The following is a 17,497-nucleotide window of genomic DNA, read 5'->3' as shown; positions in this document are numbered from 1 at the left end:
ATCAGCCAAAGTATTGAAATGCTTCTGTCTCTTTAAAATGGTGTGGTATTTTGTTCTCTGACTACTACTGAACGTGAAGCTATTTGAGTGAACAGAATAACTTAATGTGTGTTGAGGTGTGAGGTGACCTCATTATTCCTAAATCTGTTCCTGTTTTGTAGCACTTCTTATTCAGCTCTACTCTTTCAGCTGCTCGAGTGTTTTTATTTCTGCTCCGGTTGTGTAACAGAACTATTCTGAAATGTCAAAATCACAGCAACATAAGTTGGTTAGTTGAGCCAACCTGGTAGAAATTTAGCTGCTCATAGATAAGATAATAATGGAGCAAGATTCAACAAGGTTTGTGGCTTAGTAAGATAAGAAGCAACACTTGCCAGGTTTTATGTTGGTTCAAAGGGTGTTGATTAATACAAGAGATGCTTCTTTCCAACCAGGAGTTCTGGTAAAGATGTTAAAAAAATATCATTTTGTCTTGCTTTCGCAAAGTCAGGGTGTTAGAGAGGTGTTGTGCTGAAAAGTCTGGTAAATTGGCATTGCCGATCTGCCTTCAGAAGAGCACATTGTGGGGAGCGGTGGTAGGCACTCTGCAATCAGTGCTTACTCTGGGACAGAGGTGCATCTCCCTGGGGAGATGCTGCTTCCTTCGACCCTTGGTGGTTTTGCTGCTGCTGAGGACTGTGCTGTTGGGACTGTTTATCTGGAAATGGGGCACCTGTCCACTCACAAGAAAACAAAAAAATTATTTCTCAAAGTTCACTCAGTGGGCACCAGGCAGCCTTCCTGGTCATTACCAAGTAGAGTTTGTTTGAAGAAGCCGATTAGAGGTGGATGACTGTATATACCATTGCAAATGCCATATATTGTCAAATTTCTTATGCTAACTTGGGAGTATTTCCATTTGGACCTCCAGAATTTAAGGGACAAATGAGAGACAAGAGTCCAACTACATTCCTGGAGAGCTCTCTTTATTTCCTCCTGAGTAGTTTCTGTGGGATGTGTTTTGTCTGAATAATGCATCACATCTTTTGTACCATTAACCACCCTTCAGTAACTTTCTGGCTTCCAGTGAAGTGAGTTTTGCCTGATTCATTGTTGGCCACTCTCTTAATAGATTTCTCCACTGGCTGCATGTAACTTGGAGCACTTGAGTAAATTGGTAACCTGTGGGCTTTTTAACCATCAGGTAAGTTTTCTGACAAAGCCTGTTTTCTGCATTAAAAAACTAGTGCCTACGTCAAATCCATGGTTGCATTAATAATCTACAGTATCTACAACTATATATGATAAGGTTTTAGCAATCCCACTGTCTCAATTTCCTGTTGCATCCAGAGCAGGTCCAGATGAAATATGAAGTCAGCTAAACTGGCAAGCGGAGGCAAAAATTTCAGTTTGGAATCAGGGGATGGCATCACTGCCAGTTCAGTGATGTGAATTATTTAATCACTCTCTGCAGAAGAAAATGTAAAAGCGAAACACCCCATCTGCCTATTTTTTTTTTTAAATTTTGCATGAACTGGAGTTGTTTGGGGAATAACTAGGACCTTTTAAATGTCTACTGCATTACACTCTTCAACTATCAAAACCTACTTTCATGTAAGTCAATTGAAAAAATCACTGTATTTTTGTCTTTAAATTTTGACTGCACCAAGTTTAATTCTGTCACTTCACCTTTCACTTGTCTTTCATTTAATGTTTTGATGTGTAAAAAAAGCTTGTGTTTCAATTTTCATCCCTGCTTAAAAAGAGAAAGGCTGTGGCACTGGTGGCAGGCAGTTTGGATGTGACTGAGAAAAAGCTGATATTAGGAAGTTATAGGGAGAGTGGTTTCTACCTCTTCTTTGCTGGATTGTCCACCACTTGTCTTCATGCCTCTTGTCTGAGTGATGCTGCTCCTCAGCTGCTGTTACAAAAAGTCCTTTGATAACCTTGTGTGATTATTAAACAGTGCTGTGTCCTCAGCTAGGAGATTGTTTCATGGTCATTCACGCATCTCCAACTTTTATGCTAGATTAGGTACTCCCTTTAAGAGGTACCTCTTGACACCTCTGCTTTTCAGTAGTGTAATGTTCATCTACTGGTCTCTAAGGTGGATCTCAGTTGTGGGGTTAGATGTGATAAAACTGAAAAGGACTTGAATAGCTGCAGAATGTGCCCAGGGGAGTGACCACAGCTGTGATCCACAGAGTATTTGCTTGGGTATCTGTGCAACCTCTCTGATGGTCCTGAGCCCTATCGCAAGTTCTCATGGTTTGAATTAATCCTGGCTTGCTTGCTCTTATGGGGGGTGCTAGATCTAGTATAGTGCTGTGGGAGGAAGCCTTGAGGTTGCTGTGTGAAGTGATTTATTTGCTGCAGGGAATCTTGGTCTGTCAGCTACTGGAGTGGAGGAAGCAGCCCTTTTAGATGGGTCAAAAAGCCATGCATTTTGTCAGACCAGAGTAGTTTCATCATTCTATTCTTCTTTTTTTTTTTTTTTTTTTTAATCTCTTTTTAATTAAAAATGAAATTGGGTGAAAGTCATTCTCTTGGCTCCTGAGAATGTTTCATTACTGAAATAAAATGTGTCCCTAAAGAAAGAAGTTGCTAAAGTAATAATTACACATACGTCTTGATATATCTAACAAAAAAATCAGTGTGAGATACCTCAGAGGAGAGAGCGACAGGAGGATATTACTCTCAAGCTTTTTATTTTATCTTCTCTCATTTTCAGTTTGATCCCATTTGCCTATGTTTTGGGGGAATTATCCTGTATGTCTGTATTTCTAGTGCTTATCAAAATGAGGCTGCTAAGCAGAATTGAAAAACTGGGACTCTTCAATGTTTCTCCAAATAAAATGTGTTTTTAATTGACTTGACAGGGAGATTTAAGGAATCTGATATTGTTGAATGCACTGTGTACAATAGATTAATTAAAATTTTCCTCTGATAAAGGCTTTATCTTACTGACTTCAGAAGTCTCGGTGATTGATATGCAAGTGCTAAGGACCTCTGTTTAAACCAGATGATAACTGTAAACTTTGGTTTCACATTATAAAGTACAGCCTTTCTGTAGATCTTGAGCTTTATGGGAAGCACTTTTTGGTCTAAACACCTTTGGAATGTGAAGGCCTGAGCTTAGCCAGTTCTTGCTGATCTTTCGGTAAAACCTGTAAAACGTGATTTTGAACAAAGACCATGCAAGAATTGAAAAGACAGTATTGAAACATGAATTTCCTGTAGAGGATTTTACTGCACTATAAACTACCAGGTTCCCAGGAGACTTGAAAATTAGACCACCCATTTGTATGCCAAACTACAGATCTGGGAGCCTAGCTTTCCTGGGTATATTCTCCCTTAAATCTTGGTTGCAAAGATCGGTTTATGGAAGACTGACACCTCTGCAAAAGGAGCTGCTGGAGCCACGGGAAGTTTTATCCAGAGTACAGAGAAGTACTGCAGTAGGCTTTGGTTCAGCCTGTATTGAACTGCATAATGAAATCTTTTTCTAGGTTTTATATTCAAAACTTTATTGCTTTCTAAAAGGGATTTGCATCATTGTTGCTTCTTTTATGACAATAATATAGTCTCCTTAATGCTTTTTTCCATTTCATGGTACTATAGGATGCTTCAGAAAATACCAGTGTCTGGCACAATTTTTCTTGGAAAATGCAGCCTCCAGATTTCATGGTAGTTATTGACATTAATATTGTTCTTGTAAAGGTGAAAACATGGATGATTATATAATGACAGGATTTTTCTGACTTAAAACCAGCTGCTGTTATTCATAGCACCTATAAAGAGTTCCAGGTGTACGTTACTGCCCTTGTGGAAAAGGTAAGCTATTTTTGGCTTTGTAGCTGGGGAAGACTGAGCAAAAAGCGGTTATATAAACTAATGTACCAAATGAATATCGCATGAAAGATCAGTCAGGAGGTCTTAGCTATCAATCTGAAATCACCTTGGCTCTTGCTATTTAAAACCTCCCTCAGCATTTTCCACAGTGAGAGTGCTAAATAAAAACAGAGTGCTGAAATACATGCTCAGCTTGATTTGTAAGGCTGTTCGTACAAGCCTCCTACCACATTACAGTATGTCCTTCAGAGCTGTCTTAAAAACAACAACAAAAAAAGCCAAACAAACCCTTCTCTTTGTTGATTTCATGGCTTTTGTTTCTTCCTCAGAGAAGATCAAGTCTGGAGTTTCTCTGACTTCGTCTGAAATTGTAGGCATGATCAATTTGTTTAAGAAACCTTGTAAGTACTTGACTGATTCTGTAGATTATGGAGCACATGATGATGTCCTGTCATTCAAAAGCTCACTGTTAAGTTTTTGTGGCTTAGTCTGGAATACTTCCAGCGGGGAGCTGGCTGAGGGGGGAATGTGCTGTGCTTATTGTTTTTAAGCAGGAGCTGCTGCTGATGTATGTGCTGCTTTTGTCCATTTTTATAGCAGTTGTAATAAACAGTGTATGTGTGAAGTGGAGTCAAATCCAATCCAAAGAGGCTATTCTTGTTTATGTTTTTGCAAGTAATTCCCTGTGGCATCACTGGGAGCTATCTGCACCACGGGGGGAAACTTGACCCCCCCCCCCTTTTTGTTATGTCAGATGCTGTGCTTCACCATACCTTTTGAAATGGTCCTTTTAATTGATGAAAGTTTATGGATTTAAATTTTGAAGTAAATAGAAAAGTATGTGCTCATTTAGGATCATCTGGATTATTTTTCAAAGTTGGCAAAAAGTTTGCAATTTTTAAAGCTTACTACTGTAGTTCTAATTTCAGTAGGTTTTCCTATGTTGTCAAATATTATCTTTCAGTTGCACTGATGCTAACTTACATGATTTAATTTTTATTTCTTGCATTGGATTTGCAGAGATTATTTGACAAGTTCAGAATTTATTTGAGTTAAATGATGCGAATGGACTGAAGCAGTGTTAAGTTTGTAAATACCAAGCATGCTGTCAAGCAGTGGTGCTGGATTCATGTGGTGTCCTTCCGTTCACCTCTTTGTTGGTGGGGTTTGCGGGGTTGGAGGGATGGGGGAGGAGGGCTTGATCAAAGTGTTTATAATAAACAGGACTTGCCTTTAACATGAGATGATGGTTAACATTTTGACATGACAAAAGCTTTAGTCTGTTTTCAGGTTTCCTGATTGTATGTTTATTCCAGTTCAGAAGTAAATAGTATCTCTGTTTCCACTGGATTGCATGGTGTTCCGCATGAGCTTGTGCTACTGAAAAGGTATTAAGAGGGGAAAAGGCTCTCCCTTGATTCACTAACTGCCCTTCAGAACAAGGTGTGAAGTCCCCTGTCACTGGCAGTGGGGTCAGATGCTCTCCCAGGGAAAGAAAGGAGAGAAGGAGGGAATGTAGAAAAGCCTTTACTTCTCATCAAGTTAATTAAGTGGCTCTAATTATGGATTTAAAGGATGGAAGTAGTAAGAAGACTTACTTTGCATGCGCTATTGAGGAATTCACGTAGGAGGAAGAGATAGAAGTGTTTGAAATACCTGGCTAGGTCTCTGTTGTCATCTGTTAATAATTCACACGACCCTTACATTTGAATTTTGTTGAGAAAAACAGAGTAGGCTTGAAGTATAAAGAAGCTCTTAACTTCCTTTGTGAAGGAGTGGGAGTACAGTGTGTCCATTCAGTACAAAGAAAAGAATTTACTTGTGTGAATTTTTCAGACTTTATTAGTTTTCTTTTTGTAGGCAACTTCACCAGTGGCATTGTGGGAAGGAAACTGTGTTTCTTATGTGACTTTTACACTTGTGTTAGCTATTAATAGTTAAGTCATAAATAAGCTGCAAATTCCAGACCCAGACTTGCCCAGAATTTGGTGTCTGCTTTTGTAGAAAACCATTTGCTATACAATTACCTTTTAAAATTTTGTTGGTAATATCTTACTTGGGATATTTGTTTGTTTCCAATTCCTTAAGAAGTGTACAATTTAAGCATGACTTACCTGACTTCTGCATAAGTATTAGCGGTACTCTAAAACATGATAACATGAACACAGGTGATGTATACATCCACAAGTACTCTAGATAGGGTAAGCAATACTTTTTATACATGGAACATGAAGTTTTAAATAGCTCATGGGTGGAGACAGCCACTAACTGTCTAACCCGGTCATTTGCAGCAAAGGCATTCATTATCTTTGTTTTATAAGATTTATTTTGGAAAAGTTGGAATGTGTGGTCTGACTGTTTGTCCCCATGGGTCAGGACTGAATTTCAAGTTACTCCTCTGCTGGTTGAGCAGACTGGCTGCTATTGGGAATGCACCAGTCAGGTGGAATTCTTGTCTGCACCAGCCTTGCCATGCCTGCATTAATTTTTCCTAATTACTAAACAACTTACACCTAATGAGTTGCAATTAATCAGTACCTTTTGCTTTGCTACACATATAAAATTATACTTTCAGTAAAATGCTTCATGAACTAATTAGAGATCTCGACCCAGTGTCGTTGGGAGACTTCTGTCCTCTAGTTTACTGATTTCATATTAGATAGTGAGATTAAAGTCTTGTCTCCTTCCTCCAGCGGTGCAATCTCTTCCTGTTCTTCTCCCATGGCAGAATACATTTAATTCTTATTCTGGAATGCTGTTTCCCCAAATGATGTGTCCTCTGTAGCCTACAGAGCAGAGCGCTTGTTCTGTTTCACAATATAGCCTAAAGCAGGGATGGCCAGCTTGTTCTGTGGCTACATTTGCCCCAGCTGACTCCTCAGGTGCTGGAGGATAATGAGAGGCTGATGCTGCAGAGGGTGCTTGGTGTATCCTGAAGAACAGGTAGTAAACAAACCTTACCAGTCTGGTGGCATGGTCCAGGAGGGCAGGGCAGAGAAGCACAGCTATTCATGGTGAGGTCAGGTTCTCAAAGCTTCTGAACTCTGGCACAGAGCCCGTTCCAGCAGAAGGGAGCAGAGTCCTGCAAGGCTGCCTCGGCAGCTCTGCCCTTGCCCATCAGCACCTCGAGGGGCTTACAGCTGCCTTGCTTTTCCCCACTATGGATATTGGAACAAAAACTAAGATGTTTTTAGTAAAACAAAAAGGCGAAATAAATCCCCTCCCCCTTCAACTGGGGCTCGTTCTGTTAGAGGCCAAGTAATGCTGGTGATGACTCCTCATGAATTACCCAGGATGGAGGCCTCTGGAGCTTCTGCTTGGGTTCCTCTTGTGCTGTGAGTAAGTGCTGTGCTTCCACCGTGGCTGCAAAGGGTGATGCTGTCTTTGGGAGAGCTTGTTTCATTGGGGGTTCTGAGGACTTTTCTGCAGGCAGTTTTTGTGGCAGACAGGATAAGTAAAGAAATGTTTGACGTTACAAGGAAGTAACGTGGATTGCCTACTTCTTGTCCTTCTCTGAGATGGAAGGTCTTGCGTTTATTTTCACTGCCATCCTTTCTGCCCTCTTCCTTGGTCCTAGCTAAATTTCAGATCCTTTGGTTAAGAGGCTTTTGGCCTCCTTTATAGTGGTGTGCAGTGCATGTGGTGTCCATGCAGCCATGGGCTGCTGTAAGTGCTGCCAGGATGGAACACTCTCCAGCCAGCAAGGCTTGCAGCTACGTATCAGTTGCATGGGTGTACACATCTCCAAAGCACCTCAGAGAGGAACCATTACAGGTAGATTACCTGTTTCAGCTTCTATCCAGTGTCCCCTTCCGTTTCACTCTGAATGTTTTATTTAAATAAAATTGGGGAAAACACTTCCCTCTGCTTTTGGAAGAAATTAGTAAAAATATTATTGTATTTTTAAAAGCTGTTCAAATAATTTTTTTGCTACAGAGTAGTGAAATCTCACTGCTTTCTTATTTTCTATTGTTTGCTTAAGTGGTTATCCAGATGCTATCTGCATTGCCTCACCATTACTGGAATTTAGGATACAAAGTGGGTGATGCTCTTATAGGAGTCGATTTACCAAAATCAAGTACATGTATTTGAACACCTTTTAGTCACACGTTTGTGGTTTCCAAACTGGAACCGTCAAAGGAAGAGTAGCAGCTGCCCTCCTATTAATGAATTTGGATATCTAATGCCAGATATCTGTATCTATTCTTTCCAGGTTCATCAGTGATCTGCAATATGTAAGTACATGATAAATTTCATGTACAGAAGCATAAATGTCTGCGCTCATTTTCATTTAGAATTTGCTGGAATGTTAGTAAAACAGTGAATTCTCAGGTGGTAGAGCAGATTAGTTGTAATTAGTTAATTTTCAGTTTGCAGTCTGAAATACTTAAACCTGTTTGTGTGAGTCAGACAGCACGTATATGTAGTGTGAACTGTGACTAGAACAGATAGAATTGCATTTGCTCAGAGTAATGTTTCTGAAAAAAAAAATTATGACCAATGCATATCCTGGCATATATGTCATCTATCTACCATCAGGTAGAGACATACCTGATAAATCAAGCCAGACTGAAAACCAGAAGATTTGGAAAGTCTCCTATTTTATTCTGATGCAGTGTGGTTGTGCATTTTACAGTTGGTCTCCAAATAATTTACAGCAGAAAGGCAGGAAAAGGAGGGAATGGTGTTTCTCTTGCGATTGAGACATATGCTCTGGTGGAAAAATCCTGGAGAAAATGTTGCTCTGCATTGGCATTGCAATGTATTTCTGCCCCACAATTGGTGACTGGCATTTTTCTTTCTCCCATGTAATATGTAAGACTTAGTCTTAAAAAGTGAAGAAGAGGGGATGGAGGGATGGGAGAAGCCTAAGCTTAACTTGTACATTGTGCAAAGTTACCTTTGTATAACTGACAGTGCTGTCATTTCATATACCTAAATTAAATGGTTCTTTCCTCTGCCTGTCCTGGGTGGGTGTTGCTGCCCATATGACTTTTGGGCTTTAGCTCTGCTGTTTAAAGAAGTATCAAGATTAGCACAGCCATCTAGAGCATCAGGATTTTTCTGAAAATGCAGTAGAAGGCCTGGTATGGGGATTTGGGGATCTGACAGGGCCAGCGCAGAGGACTGGAGTGACTGTTGTCTTCACTTGAGACTTTTGGCTATAAATGTTAATTTTCCCCATCTGTATGCCATGATTAAAAAGACTGCCCACAATGGAAAACAACAGCTACTGTTGTTTCTATACTCAACAAATCTTTCAGCAACGATTGTGTGAGAAGAACGATTGTGTTCAAGAAGTGCAGCCTAGATTTGCTTTGAGAAGCTTTTCAGTATCTCAGCTTCAAAATGTGTCAGGGAGAAAGATGTGGGCATCTCTTGATGCTAGTTGGTCACATAATGGAAACTGATTATTTTTATAAACTTTTATTTCTGCTTTTTTATTATTTTTGTACTGTTACAATTCTTTCAAACTTGCATGTGGTGCTGTAACCTTGGGTGGTGCTTTACAAGATGGAAAAAAAAAAAAAGGTTTCAGCTACTGAACACTTGTAGTCTAGATAAATTAAGAATAGATACGAGGCAAGTAAAAAAAGGTTAAAGCTGGATGAGTACTCACCTCTCTCCTCTGTCCTCATCCCTCTCCCACATTTGCTTTCTGCAGTTTCTTTTACAGTGATTGCTCTTGAGCCTTGAGTTTTACAAGTGGAGCAGAGGAATCAGGTGAAAGTGTGTTTATGCAGGGTGGCAGGAAGCCTGTGGTGCCAGAGAAACGGTTAGGGAAGGGAGTTAAATACAGTTTGGTCAGCAGGGGCTTCCCCTGAATCCCATCGTGAACTTCCCTTAACTGGGCAGGCAGGGTACCAGTTCCTGTACCAAGCTGCTTGCAGGGATCCAAAACGTGCTTCAGCACCTGGGAAATGAGTGTTCAGAGCTGCTGAAATGGACTCCCGCTTCCATCCATGCTCGACAGTCAGACCCTGACTTTAATCAGTACCAAGAGTGGAATTCCTGTTTCTTCCTCTTGTGGCTGTACTGGAACAGCTGGAGGGTACTTGATCTGCCAGAAGGCACCCTGTACAAGTGACATGTCCTGGAATGATGCTGCATCAGGAGGCGTTGTGCTTGGCTGGTCCCCTGGGCTTTTATGGCTGCTGTAGCCCCTCAGAGTATGACAGATACTACCTGCATTCCCAATGTCCTTCCAAGGCTTATAAGCTGCATCCTTGAATATTTTTCATTCTAGGGTCCATGTTGATGTAATAATCTAGAGTCTGTGATGCATTAATTTCCCTTGGTGGTAGTTATGTTTAACCATCCTTGCTAGCACAGTAAATCTCATGCTTTGCTTGGCCACCTGAGTCCCCTCCATTCTGTTTCATTCTGGGACATAGTAAATGATAAATAAATTGCAGTGTGGGCAGATGATGTTGGAGGGAAAGTGGCATCTCCTTTCTGAGTGAAGTTTAATTGTGTCCTACTTGTGTGGCTAAATTTGATGTATTTCACCAGTTTAGTGGTGATAATGCTTTGTAATCTCAGCACAGTGAGACAGTCTGTGATTAGCATGATCAGTCACATCCTGGCCTGGCAAATCCTCGCCTGGAACTGAAACAGCATGAAAATAGGAAATAGTTTTTTTCTCTTTGTTCCCACTGCGTAAAGGAAAAGATATTTTAAAAGGAAATGTCTGCTTGTCCTAGTTCAGGGATAGAAGGGTTGTTCATTTGTGCAAAGGGCATTTTATATTTGAATCATTTTAGATATTTCGAAAATGTTTAGATTTCTAAATGCTTAAGTATCATCTCTTCATGTCTGCTTCTCTTCTTTAAAGTTGCCTCTTCAGGAGTAACTAATTTTCTTCCATCATGATAAAGTAGAATGGATAGGGGGAGATTTCGCTTAACATCAGTGGTAGCTTGTTTTTTCCACTTTGATGGTACAGATGTTACAAAGAGCCCTTTCTTGATATTTCTATTTGTAGTGTTTGTGCAGATATCTTACTTGGCTGAGATTTAAAATAACACTGCTTCTGCTTATTAGTGTTTTATGTTAATAAATATACTCAGTGTTAGTCAAATGAATTTGATTACAAAATACATCTATTTGAATATTTTATGAAGTGAATATTGTTGATTTTGCAAAGATCAGAAGAAAAATATTAAAAAATATTTTATTTCTTAACTATTTCTAGGGAAATCTAAGCTGTAAAATTTCATCAGATTTCTCTGAGTTTTCCAGTCAATAAATGTTTCAAGTTGTGTCCTGTTTCTCTGTTTTAATTCTGGAAAACAAAGGTAAAGCATGATTGCCTCAGTTCTTCAGTTGCCTCCAAATAGCAAGAGCTCCACTGAAAATACACGAATTGTATTGGTTTTGGTGTGCATTCTTTTTCTTTCTTTCTTAATAAATAGCAACAGGGAAATATCTTCTTATTCTGTACACTTTATTAAGTTGATGACAAGATAAGGACTTAAGTCCATTTTAAGCTCCTTTTCTAAAGCAGATCTAGTGTTTGAGAAAGATGCCAGAACTTCAACCTGGAGACTTAGAGTCCTTCTCCTGTAACAAGAAAGTTTTATGCATATCTTGTGCCAGTGCCCGGCCCAGGTGGCGAAGGCAACCCAGGCTGAGGGCTCCAGTACAGATGTGGAAAATGAGCTACGTGTTCCCTGTCCTGTCTGTGACTCTGCTCTGTGAAAAAGTTGGCTGAGATTTGCCTTTGTGGCTCAGCCTGTTGCCTGTTTGCTCTATAGGGACAGGTGGTGAATAATGAGCAACTAGTTAAAGTTTGTAAAATGCTTTGGAGTTTGAAATACAATACTAGTATAATTAGCGATTAATATTAATGATCAATTTTGCAGCTCCATGGTCTGTTTAACCGCTCAAAATCTTGTTACTGTAATTGCTGGTAACAGTGTTGGTTAAGTGCTGGCTCAGGTGGAGCTTTTCTCTTGGTAGCATTCAAGCCAGTAGTACTGAGATACCAGTTTCATCCTTAATAAATCCTTGATAGTCATCTACGTTAAGAAAATCGGCAATTTCAGAGAAAGGTGGTGGAAGTGGCCATCTGTCCTTGGCACTCAGAAGGGAGATCCACTGGCATCTAGAATAGCAGTGTGTTGGGAGGGGAGGTCAAAGCACAGCAGGGTACTGTTCTCTGTGCAGCACGGAGGTGAGGCTGTGCTGCTGAAGATGCAGAGGGTCAAGAGGTGTTGTAAGATGCATGCAAATAGAGGAAAAGCCTTTCTGACTTGCAATGAAGAGCCATCCAGGTCTGGCATATTTTGGTATTCTGAGGATCTGTGTGTCCGAGTCTCCTTCTTGCATGACCAGGACACAAATCTTGTCCCTGATCAGAACAGAGAATGTCTCAGTGTAGTGCCTGCTACTCCTGAGGGGGGATAATCTGGGCCTGTGTATGTAGTGAAAGCTGCTCAGTCAGTGAAAAACCAGATGTTGGATGTACAGGCAATCTCAAAGACTCTGGCTAGCTGCCCTGAGTCTTAATCTGGCCACAACTGATACCAGTTTGTGCAAAGGGTTTGTTTATCAGAAGGAGTAAGTGAGCCTGGAGGAGTGGTTGGGAAAGGAGAATGTGCAGCAGAAAGGTGGAGGAGTGAGGAGGTGAAGATGTTGTCCTGCCTTGGCTTTGCAGAGCTCCAGGAGAAGAGGTGGCTCCTTGCAGGAGCATGGAATTTCCAGGCTCTGGAGGGGAACAGAGAGCAGGTTCTTCACCCCCTGTGCTGCTGACTAATGTTATTTCCCGCATTGTTTTGGTGATACATCAGTCTGGGGAATTAGTGCCACAATTCCTTCTGACCACCTTGCCCAGTGGAGTAAGGTGGTTAAGGTTTGACTTTCTTCATGAAAAAAAAAACCTTCCCAGCTCCCTATTTCACTGTGGTTTTCACTGTGCTAGCATTCAGTTCGGTCTTTGCTATTTTACCAAAATTGGCCGGAGAATTTCATAATGCCATGGTTCATGCAGCTCTTTTCTTAAGAAATGGTTTATTTTCTTTGCTAACCAGCTGTAAACCACGACAGCATAGTTTTAATTCTGTGAAGTCAGAGATGGTCACAAGTGTTTTAGTATTTTTCAATGCGTTCAGCCTGAGTTCAGATTCTGCTTGGCTTCCAGGTCACTCAAATATGTCTTTTTTGTGACTCACTGCAAAATTTAGAGATGGTTCTGAGATTTCAACCCCCTAAATTTGGGGAGGGGAGGTGGATTTGCTCCCTCCTGTTCAGCTTTACCTTTATAAAATTTAATGAGGAAATTATTAAAATAATGTTTCCACTGCAGTGGTTGGTAATTTGGTTGAAATAAGGCCCCTTTTACTCTTGGCTTTTCTATATCACTCTATAATTCTCAAAACTTTGAAAGAAAACAGACAGGCATACAGTAATAGTGTTTAGTTGTTTTTGGTTTTTTCCCCCTGGTTAGCATTATATGTAGAACTATGCCTGAAATTTTTTTAATGTTTTTTTACTAAATAGAACGTACTCAGTAATTTTCCTTGTGATCCATGGAGCTGCTCTAAATCAAAAAGTGTATTGATAGTTTCCAAAAAAATCCCATAACAATCAGACATCCCTTATGACCAGAGACTAAGTTCATGAACTAAAAATTTGACTCTCTTCATTTCACCTGATCATTTAAAATATTTTATCAGTTCATCTGAATTAGAAGGGTAAAATTAATACATGTTTGTCATATAAATATATTAAACTGAAACTGTGAAAAAATAAAAAAAAAATCACTTGAAGTCATTCTTTCATGCTTGCCAGTCACTATGAATCAAAAAAACCATTTTTATTTACTGTTTTTCTTCATTAATTCGTTATTATTGTCCTGAGTACTGACACTGCTTTGAAAGTACTCCATAAATTGCTAGTTTTAGTGCTTGCAGCTGCTGAACATCACAGTATGTCTTTACCGGTTTCAGTTTGTGTTATGCAGCAAAAGCAGAAATACTGTAGCTGATTTTGCACCATGACAAGAAATTTTTATCCAATAAGATTGCCCTTATGTGACATTCAGGAAAGAATCTGTTCAAAGCACCTCAGCAATGTATTAGTTCGTTCTTCCCCTTATAAAAGAAGGAAGAAATTCTGAGTCTCTATCCAGAATATATTGGATTGTACCTGCTTGCTTTCAGCCTTGATTTATTAGCACCTAGTGATTCATTAGCCAGTTGGCTCTCTGCCCCCTTGCTCAGGTAGTAACCCCTTTCAGTTCCAGCAGCCCTTTCCATAGAATGACATTTACTTTTTTTGTAGCTGCACCACAGTGCTGGCCTATAATTATCCTGTGATCAGCTGGTGTGGCCAGGTCTGTCTTCTCACCCAGCTCTAGCTGATCGGGGCCAACTTCTTAGAACGTCTCAGCAATGTGCCCTAAACGAATGAGTTTGTACATAATACTTCAACATTGCCTCTCATTTCTGTTATCCCAGTCCTCCAGCCATCCAGTCTTTCTGGCATGGCACTCTGACTCTCCTCTGAGTTCAGGATACTTCTGAACTTTTTCTTATTGATGAACGTCAGGAGCATGCTGTTAGCATTTGTGCCTTATCACATCACTGAAGAAGTTTCATCTATGAGTTTCGTGCTCCCTTTATGAAAAATAATGTTTTCTAAGCTAAGCCAGTAGTTTCTGTGAGGATGAAATGCTACTTCTCTCACCAGTGAAAAAATGGGAAGTGGTATGATCCAAGTGTTGACTGGTGCAATAGAGGACTTTGTTCTAGGGTCTTGAGGGGCAGAAAAAGCAGTTCATGTAACACAGTCCCCTGCAAGAATGATCTTAGTAGTGGTGACTGGAGTGTAGGATCTTCATCTGCCAGCAGCTTGTGCCAGCCTTGAGGAGGTACAGATGACCACCAGCAGCTGGGGAGGGGCAGTGAGGAGGTGTTTGGCTGGTTTGGGTTGTGTTCCTTGGACTTTGGACCGCTCTGCAGCAGGGCCTCAGGCAAGTCACTTTGCCTTTGGGAGGTTTATCCTTCCATCTGCGGGTTGGCCAGTAGTTCAGGTTTTAAATGCTTTCAAGCAGTGATTGCCTTATGTAAGAAATGAATCTACTGAGAGGATCCCATGTTTTACAGCTTTTTTCTTCTCTGAGAAGGAAATAATGAGCCATCATCTCTTTACTGCATTGACCTCAAGTGTTTAATGCAGATCTGGAAAACCTCAGATAAAACCCAGCATACCAGAAGGGTCTTCCATCACGCATAACTTGAGTTAATAAGTCTTGCCCTAGTAAAATAAAACTTTCTCCTTTCTGTTACATAATGGATGAATGTTTTGTTCGTGAATCAGAAGCTATTGCGGTCTCTTCCTTTCTAAAAGTCTCACATGCATCACTGAGCCCAGAGCTATTATAAGCAGGTTTTATCTTATCCCATATGTTCTGCAATGCAGCCCAATACCTCAGTAACATCTATTGCATTTACTTAACCCTTTCGGAAATGTCTTTGTATGTATGATCTTCGCTAGCTGCTGTCACTGTTCCCAAGATGTATACCCCAAGTTGTTTTAAAATCCCTGACTACTCATTGTGTAACCTGTACACGGGGCTTCCCCTCTGGAAGCTGGGAAAGAAGCAGGAAACTCTCTGGCCGCAATAAGGTTTGCAACTGAAGTTTATACCGACTTTCTCATACCATCTTCCCTGCCGGGAATCCCCACTATCCCCAGCCTATCCCACACGTTCCCAAAGTGACCTACCTGCTCTAGGTTTGGCTGTGTTTTTCAGATAGCAGTGTCTTCCCATCCTCAAGCTGCTGCCCAAGGCTGGAAGTAGCATGGATTAGGGAGGCAGGACATTGGTGTGGAAATGAAGAGTTGAGTGAGGAACATGAAGCTTTCTGACCTCTAGTACCATTCAGCATGATACTTAATAAAAATAACAGGCACAGAAATATGAAGACTGGCTGGGAAGGCTTTAATATATAGATTGGAGAAAGAGACAAAAGAAGTCAAAGAGGAAGGGAGATGAGACTCTCGCTAGAGTAAATGAGACCAAAGAAGTGAATAGGAACAGTTTTTACTTGGCTATGGTTCTTCTCTTTAATGTCATCTAAACACTTTAAAACTGCACTTTACTCCTCTCCATCATTCTCTTCCTTGCCGCTAAAGACCACTGTGCCAATCCTCATGCAGCAGAAGTTAAGTCCTTTTGACTTGAAGTGAGTAAAATAAGGTTTTACTTTCCCAGTTACTTCCTTGTTGTGTCAAAGGAAATATTGAAATTGCTCTTTCTTTGCTCTGGATGATAAGGTATATTATATGGTATTTGAACATTAATAGACACTTTTATGCTGATTCATATATGTATCCTAATAGCTGACTATCTCAGGTACTTATGTTTTCTTTGGAAGATACAGTCTTTGGGAGGAAGAAAAATCACAAAATGGGCTGTTGTTTATGGAAATGTTTTTGCTTCTGCAGGTGGCAAGGGAAAATAGATGTTTCTGGAAAGTAAGATTGGTTCAGGCTGTGTTATGGATACTTTAGGTAGTATTACTAGTTTATATCAGGTAATCCAAGAATACCTCATCTTCTCTGTGGGACAAGGTTTGCAAGAAATAGTATCTCTTATAAGATCACTTGATACTCTTGGAAAAACAGGCAAGCATTGGCATGCTACTTTTCCTTTGCTTTGCCTAGGTGGTTCATGAGACTATTTGTTGCCTTTGATCCCTCTCAATCTTGTTTTCATTTAATGTTTCTTGGGTATTGATTTAATCCCTGGTCATATTATCTCATCTTTTATCTGTCAGCGTGGGACTATTGCATACTGTCCACTGTACAAGTGTTACGTACTATCACTGAATGTCTCACACAGGTGAACTCATTGCTGGGAAATTAGGTTATTGAATCTGAGCATCAGTCTTTTCTGATGTTGATCTTTATTCCCTTTGTGTTATCTTAAATGTTTCCTTGGGCTCTTTGGTGTTTGACTCTGCTTTGTATTTCTGGACTCTATCTTTCTATCAACCCCAGCTTTCTTTTTAGCTACCCATGGAAGAGAGGGTAATGGACTGAGGGCAGGTCATGGAGGCAGAAAATGTTCAGAAACCAACTTGCCCTGAGCTCATGCCTGTTTTAAAATGTGGGAACATGGTTAAGCAGGGCAGAGCCTTCCCTCCTCCTCCTTGCTCCCAAACAATTTGTTTCCCTTTCCTGGAGGAGTCGAGACACCTCTCTGGGGAGCGCTGCGTCCCGCTCTGAATGTGAATGTTATCACCAATAACGAGCCGCTCTGGGGACTCACAGAAATGAGTGTAGAGACATGGAGTGGGTGGAAAAGCTGGAGGCAAGTGCCAATCCTGGTTTGCACAGAGAAGCTCTGTGCCCTGTGAGAACAGACCAGGCAGGGGGGAGGCAGGGCAGCTTTTTTGGTGGGAACCTGAAAAGCAAAGAAGTTGTGCAGATGCACAGCTAATTCAGGGCTTAACAGGGCAGTGCTTATGCTATCCTGAGTTATTTTAGAAAGAGCATGAATAAGCATATCACTAGCTTAAAATCAAGGTGTTTGTTTTTTTTTTTTTTTATTATTATTATTATTGCTAATAAATTGCAATGTACATCATAACAGCCTTTTTCTGCTGTAGAGATGTGATTAGAGATGTCAGTCAACTTACCTTCCTAACAGTATTCT

General features: G+C 40.4%; 1 protein-coding gene across 8 annotated transcripts in view; it reads left to right on the top strand.

Annotated features, from left to right (window-relative positions):
- The window catches only part of CRACD (capping protein inhibiting regulator of actin dynamics), a 139,392-nt gene that overhangs the window by 72,435 nt on the left and 49,460 nt on the right, over nucleotides 1–17,497 (top strand). For 6 of the 8 annotated variants that reach the window (XM_032999040.2, XM_032999041.2, XM_032999037.2 and 3 more), the window contains exon 3: nucleotides 4,161–4,232. The exons of the other annotated variants lie outside the window; for them this stretch is intronic. In XM_032999040.2, the coding sequence (XP_032854931.2) occupies nucleotides 4,208–4,232 (25 nt within the window). In that variant the 5' untranslated portion in view covers nucleotides 4,161–4,207. The remainder of the gene's footprint in view (nucleotides 1–4,160; nucleotides 4,233–17,497) is intronic. 8 annotated transcript variants of the gene reach the window in all.

This window comes from Tyto alba, unplaced genomic scaffold (genome assembly GCF_018691265.1).
Source record: "Tyto alba isolate M040663 unplaced genomic scaffold, T.alba_DEE_v4.0 Super-Scaffold_6, whole genome shotgun sequence".
NCBI classification, from domain to species: Eukaryota; Metazoa; Chordata; class Aves; order Strigiformes; family Tytonidae; genus Tyto; species Tyto alba.
The sequence above is the reverse complement of the archived record's forward strand: the minus strand, read 5'-3'. Positions and strand labels throughout refer to the sequence as shown.